The following is a 7,719-nucleotide window of genomic DNA, read 5'->3' as shown; positions in this document are numbered from 1 at the left end:
GTAACCACTACGCTACCAGAGCTCCTTTGGTAGTTGCCTACAAATCCTTGAAAGGAATCAACATATATTTTTGTGATCAATCAAACCAGTGTATCAACAAATGAGAGTATTTGGAAACTTTATTTCATCTCTCACAAGACAAAGTAACTTAAAATGAAAAGGTTCGGAATAATAGTTACCCACATGTAAATATATGGTTTAAAAATTACCTACGGGGTATGTGTTATAGCGTTCTAGATGACCCTTCCAGTTGCAGAGTCATAAACATCTCAACATCATACTCTGAGTTCATAGTACAGCTATGTTTAATATGTTATCAACTTGGATTATATAGTTTTCAATACTTACATAATGATATTATAAGTGAGTAAATCAACTCTTACCCATAGCATGACTTATTAGAAGTAAAACAGGAAATTGAAAGCAAACAATATTAAGATATGACATTAAGACTGACACTTTGGCTTTTCTGCAATTTCCAATATATTTTTAAAGTAACATTAAACTAATTCACATGTTTTTTGAGGGGAGTAGGTAACACATCAATAATTCTATTTTTAAAAGACTTTTTAGGTATTTTTAAAAGACAAAAATATGAGACACCCAAACTAGTATCATTTCTAAAGACAGACCATACAGTGGAAATGGAAAATATGTATTTCCAAATGTTATTGTTTTTTTAAAAGTTAAAAAGAAAGAACTACCTATTACCACAGTCTGATGATTAATTTGATGACTAATCACTTGATCATCAAGTGATTCTGAACTCCAATCAAAGCACACAGCTACAATTTCCAAGAGAAAGATCAGATAGTAACTTGTATTTCACATCCTCCATCCCCAAAGTACCACAACAATTTCATTTGAGGCAAAGCTTCACAAGATAATTATTCTTACATTTTTCTCACCAAAATAAGTATTTATATCATATTTGTCAATGGTAAAAGTAATTATGAAAATAAGGATAAAGTGATGTTTATTTAAGTCATCATATTTTCAATTAAAATAGAAAGATGCTGTCAGGAATCATACCTGTGGCAGGGCTGAATTGAGCTGTCTCTGGAGCGAATCTCTATCATAGATGACATCCTGAAGTCTTTGCTGGGCAAGTGAGAGGCTTTCCTGGGTCTCCCGAAGGGTGTCTAAAAGTCGATCCCTTTCATCTAGCATATTCACCATCAGCTGCTCAAAATGGGAGTCTGAGTCTGAGCCACTGCTTTGGGACCCCCTTTGGCTCATTGGGGTGTCCTCATTAATCGTGGGCATCACTTCACACATCATTGCTAAAAGAAAATAAAAGTAGGGAAGTCTTAGGAAAGAAATCATTCCCAATAATGTCACTTGGTCCTCAACTCATAAAACTCTTTGAAACAAATCAACCTCTTCCTGATCTCATTCCCAGTACTTGCTACTCAAACTCTAACTGAAGCTAAGTGTTTTGAGCTCAGATGTAAAAGTTTTCTCTTCCTCTTGACAATTCAGTATGCCCTACGTACAAAACACAGTTTGATTTCAGCTTCTAAAAGTTCTTTTTCATGATTTATCATACTAAATCAATTTACATAAAAAATTTATATTATTAATTCATTATCTGCTTTCCCCTTGCAAGTTTACTAATCCTTATAGCTGATGTCTTCCTTACCCTTAGGATTATATTATGAACAACAAGTATAATGTCTGGCATTTAATAGCCAAGTAAATTATTTTCTAAGTGATTTTAGTAATTGAATGAAGTCACGATCACTCTTTCATTTAGGAAATCCACAAATTATTGAATATTCATTTTATATGATAATCAATTTTTAATTTCTTATTTTAGCTCACACTGACTAGTTTAAATCTTGACATTATAACTTCAATCTTTTTTACTTTTATATGCTGTCTTCTTGAATTCCTGCAGTAGTTTATATAGAATATAAAGTGATTCTGACAGAATTTGACAAGAATTTTATAAAACAGAGACAAAGGTACAGAATTTGCTTAGATTATTATACCACCAATTATACTTAATATTCAGTTGCATTGTCTGGTTTCCATCCAAACAATATAAACTAATACTGTCTCAAATATTCCACAAAACAGATTCTATAAATTACATTAGCTAATGTAGTAACTTCACATCTCAGCTGCTAATCACAACTTCCAATCATGAAATGAATGAACTGTTCAGAACCTTTTGCTAAATCATTAATTTGATTTAAAATGGACACCACAGATATAATATTGATTTTTAAATGGCATTATAAAAATCAGAAATGATCTCATTTTCTTTTTATTGTCTATCTAAGTTTTTGCTTCTTTGTTTTTTGTTTAAGTGAAGCTCAACTCAAGTTCATTGTTATACTGATGCTAAGAGCTATTAAATAGAGGCCTTGGCTTTGCAGAAAGCTGATGTACAGAAAGACTAGTTTGGCTGCAGATCCTGGAGCATTCTTTGGCCTTGTAACTGAAGGTCAGTTCATTTTTTCTACCTGCATATTCCTGTCTTTAGGGAAAAGATTTCTGGTGATGTTTTCAAATAAAATGTCAAGATTTAACAGCCTGATAGTTAATTACTTTTTATGTGATACTTCATAAAAATTGGGTTACTGAGGGAAGAAATTCAATTATCTAGGAGTGATTTGACCAAACTCCACTGAAACCTTGGAGAAACTTTTTTTAAAAAAGAAAAGTAAAGTATTTTGTCACAGAGAGCATAGGTAAAAACAGAATTGATGGGACTGAATGAGTTTTATAGTAATCTAAAATAATGTTTTGAATCATCACTCAAAACAATGAGCTATCTGAAAGCAGGAATGTGGTTTGTTTAATTTCTTATTCAACCTAAAATAAATAATAAAGTAGACACATAAAGTGTATTTAAACACTGCACACAGACATACCCATACACAACTTTTTTTCTTTCTCTCTCTCTTTCTCACTCTCTCTAACACACACACTTATTTGATTCCATTGTTAAACCCTAAATATATGAACATATAACATTTTTTTAATTTTCCCATTTTATTTTCATTCAATAACTAATATAAAGAGGGTAAAGCAGATCTCAATTGCTACAAACTTTCATTACTTTAAATAAGAAGAAATTGGAAATATTAAAAATGGCTCCAATACCTTTGAATATTTAAAATGATTAGTTCATATGCCATGCATGAAATCCACATACTAACAACTTTGTCATTCTGAATTACTAGGAATCAATGTGTTTCTTTTTCACATTTAATATTATAACTTCATAGTTGGAGAAGAAATGGTAGCACTGTGGCAAAATGTGCCAAGAGACTGGAAAGTTTAACTTTTACTCAAGCAGTCTACATCTCGATTTTACAGGATCTTCCCTTTAAAGAAAGTTATTAGCTCCTCTCCAATCATAATTACTTAGAGTAACTTTACATTTCAAGGAAAAATATAACTGTAGTGAGAATCTCAAGTACCAACCAATTCTAACAGTTTCTGTTACTACCATGGGACATTAGACATGCACAAACTTTCAGCACTTCGATCACTATAAAAGGTTGTTTTTTGATTTAATCATATGGGAGGTGATATAATTTGAAGCAACTTAGGAAAGTTTCGTAAACCTATGCTGAAAAGAACATGATATGAGTCTTTGCTCAGTCCCTCTTGAGACATGTGAAAACAAGGTAAGGCACATCTCTTCCATAGAAAAAATTACTCATACATGAGTGCTTTTTTTTTTTTTTTTTTATAACAAGTCCATTGTAATGAACCAGTAATATAGCTAACTGAGACTATAGTACAAATATGAAGTACTGCCCATATTCAAGCATTTATTTCTATTACAAAGTTACCAACATCTATCATTACAAAAAAATATATCCTACCCTTATCAGTCATTCTGCTTCTATGACTAACTAAATGTTTAATTCTATTGGGTACTTCTGTTAAATCCAATTAAACAAAAATTAAACTATGCAAAAGTTGCATTTTTTCATACAAATATTCAACCCAAATGATAAATCTAAATAAAGTCTTTCCACTAAAATTAGAACAAAAAAAAAAACGTTATCTACAACAAAATAAGGCCACTTGCATGAACTAGATTAGCTTCTTGCATTAGACTTCAGATTCTGTCCAAAGTAAATGATAAAATATTTGGATAATATTTAAAATGCAATATAAGGGAGTGATCTTGTAAGGATACATTTTAAGTATTTAAGACATTTAAAACTCCATATTCAATGTAAAAGTTAAAGATCCTCTTATAGAATGGATGACATATGAAGCAAATTATATGGTCCAGAAGGCATGGGCCATTTAACATCTAAGTGTATTTCACCCAGATCTAGCACTTTCATTTTAAAAAACCTTTTCAATATTAAAACTAAAGCATACAATTCCTAAAAACAAAACAAAACAAAAAACTAGGAAGGGGCATACTAACAGTATGCTTTCATATTTGCTCTTTCATCACCCCTTCCGCAAAGCCAAACTGATACAGGAATTATGCTATCTTTATCTGGATATCGATGCTTTAAAGATTCAATAAAGTCTAGTTAAAGATACTTTATTTTGTTGTGAAAGTATGAAATTAATAAATTTGGTTTGTGTAATTAGCTAAGTGCTTAAATTTCGCTTGAAGAATATATATCAGGGAAACTCCACTTATTTTTAGCACATAACCTTGACTGTCTTCTAAATTGCTCAGATTTCAAAATAAAAGTTTTGAATACCCACTGGAGTCTTTACCCAAAGGCTTCCAAGATCCACTGTGTTTCTTTACAATATATGCCTTACTATCAATTACTTGTTCAAATTATGTCAGAGCTGCAAAAGATTTCTTTATTTTTGTCATTGAGTCAATTTAATCATTCACAAAGATTTAGCTCCTACTAGAGGAAAAGATACAATTATTCTCCACAGTTAGTTTGTCCTGCAAAAATTTAGTCTAAGAACCACCCAAGCAGCACCGGAATTAAACCACAAGGAGTAATTCAGCAAGAGAAATCCTATCCATTGTGTTGATTTCATTACATGAATATTCCTATTTGAAATCTCCAGGTCTCAGGAAACAGTATCAGACCTTATGGGAGCATTTTGCACTTTCTTCATACCATTGCATTTACATATGGCTGAAGAATCAGCTCACCCTACAGGGCTGGACAGCTATCTCTCAGCCACACCCCCATCACCACCCAGAAGAAGTTGACTTCATAATTTCCACAAATATTTTCATCCTGCCCAACAGAAGAGAGCCAAGTAAAAAGGAGGCAGAAAAATAGAAGGGATGGAGGTGGAGAGTAATAGGTACCTTAATAGTAATTGGCAAAGAGGAATTTGCATCTCACCTTCCCTGGAGGCGGGGTGGGGCCGGAGGGTGATGAAAAAATAAAGAGGTAAAGAAACGGTGAAACTCAAATGCAATCTTTGTACCTAATATCTGTAATTTCGAGTCCCGCTTCTTCAACTGATCAATGACAACCGCAGTCTCCGGCTTGAACAGAGGGGAGGCTCACACCCGGTACACCTGGAGCATTTCCCTAGCAACCAGAGCAGAAAGGCAGCTTAGAGACATGCGTGCCTCGGCTTCTTCCCGGAACGTGCCCCAGCTCGGTGGCGTGGCAGCAACTCGGCATCTTCCAGCAGCTCCGTCAACAGCCCAAAGGAGAAGAGTCCATCAGAAAAATGGCATATTACAAATTTTGCTTTGGGAAGCAGGGCTCGGTTCAGACCATTCTCAAAGCGAGGAGAGGGGGAGGCGGTTCTTAAAGCAGTAGCGGCCCCTTTACCCAAGCAACTGCAGATCCCCGCGTGTAGCTGGAGATCTTGGGCAGAAAGCTGCGAACTCGGGTTCACTTTCAGGAACTTAACCAGGCGGCGCTGACCCATCTTTGCCTCGGTTCCACCCGGGGATATCCCTCGAAATGTGAGCAAAAGGCGTGAGTAGTAACTGGAAGGGAAGTTATCCACCCAATCCTCCACCCCGAGACCCTCTAGAGTTTCATGGCTAAGGCAAGGAGCTGGAAAGCAAAAGGGAAGCGAGTTGCCAAGGATGGGAGAATCAGGGCTGGTTCCCTTCTATCCCCTAGCCTATTTCGGCGCTAGAATTTCTCATTGCACTTACAGAAGATGATCCTTCTCCAAAAAGGCAAGCTGTCCGCCGGTACACCCAGCTTCCTCTCAGCCTCTTTGCTAGTCGTTTTGCTTACATCAGTTGGATGAGAGAACCAACCTGCTGGGAGCCGGTGAGGATGCTACAGCATCTTCTCTCCTCACTTCCCTCACGTAGCTGCTGCCGCTACTCCTCCTCCTCCGCCCCCTTTCTCCCCAGCAGCCGCACCTCCTCTTTTTCTGGAACGAGGGCTTCCCCTGGAAGCTGCTGCAGTGGTTTCCACCGATCCTTAAATAAATTCTGAAGTAATCACGTCTTTGCTCTCCTCCTCACGCACACGCGCTCACGGGTACACTCGACTCCAGCGAAGCCGCTCCCGGGCTAGGCTGTTGGAGCTTGTGCTGCTCCCGGTGCCCCTGGTGAAAGCTCGGGCAAGAGTAGGAATAGGCTTCCTACACGCAATGATCTCTGCCAAAAAGCGTGTCAATTCTAACTTGTGGGGATGGGAATGATCTTGGACACCTCCTGGCACTCTGGCCTTTTGTGCTTGTTAATTGCTTTAAGCAGCTTCCTTCTCTTTAGACCAGAACATAGTAGTTATGATTGTATGGGCCTCATTCAGCCTAGGGTGTGGTGGCATCTGTCATTTCTGATTATCTTCTCTCCCAATCTTTATTCATTGTTTTGGCAATGATGGTTAGACTAACCATTCGTTGCCCTAACGAATTCAGCTTGGAAGTCTGGTTTCTTGATCGATTTCCAATTCTCTCTGTACCAACACATCCCTTTTCCTACTCGCCCTTCTTTCTGCTGCTATTGTCCATTCATACACCAGGGCTGGGAAGAAAAGAAGAGGCAAACCTAATACCTTTTCTAAGTAGAAAATAAACCTTCCAATGAAGGAGTTACAGCAATCATGTTTTTAATGAAATGAAAAGGACAAGGATGAGGGAATTTAGCTAAGTGTTAAAACATTGAGTATAATGTGTAAGCTAGTGTAAGTATCCTTAAAAATCTAAAAGGTTTGTTTTAATTTATCTAAAGTAAAGAGTCCAAAGCTATCTAAATAAACCATACTCAAATGTCAACTCACTTAAATAAAGTATACTATACAGAAAACAGTCTTTCTTTCTGGGATAGCATTTAATTCATTTGGTGACCTAGTAATAGACATGTGAGGTCAAGTTCACACAATTAACCTCTTCTCTTTTGTTGTTGTTAAGTGTTGTGGAGTCGTTTCCAACCCCTAGCAACTCTGTATAGGGTTTCAGAGGAGCAGCTAGTGAGTTTGAACCACCGACCTTGCAGTTCAAACGACTTTGCAGTCTGGCGCATTAACCCACAGTGCCACACCAGGACTCCGTTTCTCCTCTAGATTGCCATTAAAATTCTGCATCAGTAGCTAATCCTATACATTCTGAGATAAATTAAGGAATAATATTAAGAGTCACTAAATGTCAACCGGGAGCATTGCTTTTCAAACATAATGCCATATGACTAACCTGTGGAGCTTATTAAATTGTTGAGCTGGAGTGGATCCTGAGATTTTACCTTTTTAACAACTCCCATGGACCACACTTGGAGTAACAAGTAGACCAATCAACCTATCATTTGATGTGACTTAAATACTTTTCACCATAGGACGC

The 7,719-nt window shown here is 36.5% G+C and overlaps 1 protein-coding gene across 5 annotated transcripts in view; it reads right to left on the bottom strand.

Annotated features, from left to right (window-relative positions):
* Positions 1 to 6,247, bottom strand: part of PPFIA2 (protein tyrosine phosphatase, receptor type, f polypeptide (PTPRF), interacting protein (liprin), alpha 2) — a 749,227-nt gene extending 742,980 nt beyond the window's left edge. For 2 of the 5 annotated variants that reach the window (XM_006871824.1, XM_006871826.1), the window contains exons 1-2: positions 5,395 to 5,481; positions 1,033 to 1,283 (exon numbers count right to left, since the gene is read on the bottom strand). In XM_006871824.1, the coding sequence (XP_006871886.1) occupies positions 1,033 to 1,281 (249 nt within the window). In that variant the 5' untranslated portion in view covers positions 1,282 to 1,283; positions 5,395 to 5,481. Of the gene's footprint in view, positions 1 to 1,032; positions 1,284 to 5,394; positions 5,688 to 6,193 lie in introns of those variants that run through there. The other 3 variants (XM_006871823.1, XM_006871825.1, XM_006871827.1) reach the window with 3 other exon arrangements.
* Between the last annotated feature and the right edge of the window lie 1,472 nt (positions 6,248 to 7,719).

This window comes from Chrysochloris asiatica, unplaced genomic scaffold, assembly GCF_000296735.1.
Source record: "Chrysochloris asiatica unplaced genomic scaffold, ChrAsi1.0 scaffold00175, whole genome shotgun sequence".
NCBI classification, from domain to species: Eukaryota; Metazoa; Chordata; class Mammalia; order Afrosoricida; family Chrysochloridae; genus Chrysochloris; species Chrysochloris asiatica.
The sequence above is the reverse complement of the archived record's forward strand: the minus strand, read 5'-3'. Positions and strand labels throughout refer to the sequence as shown.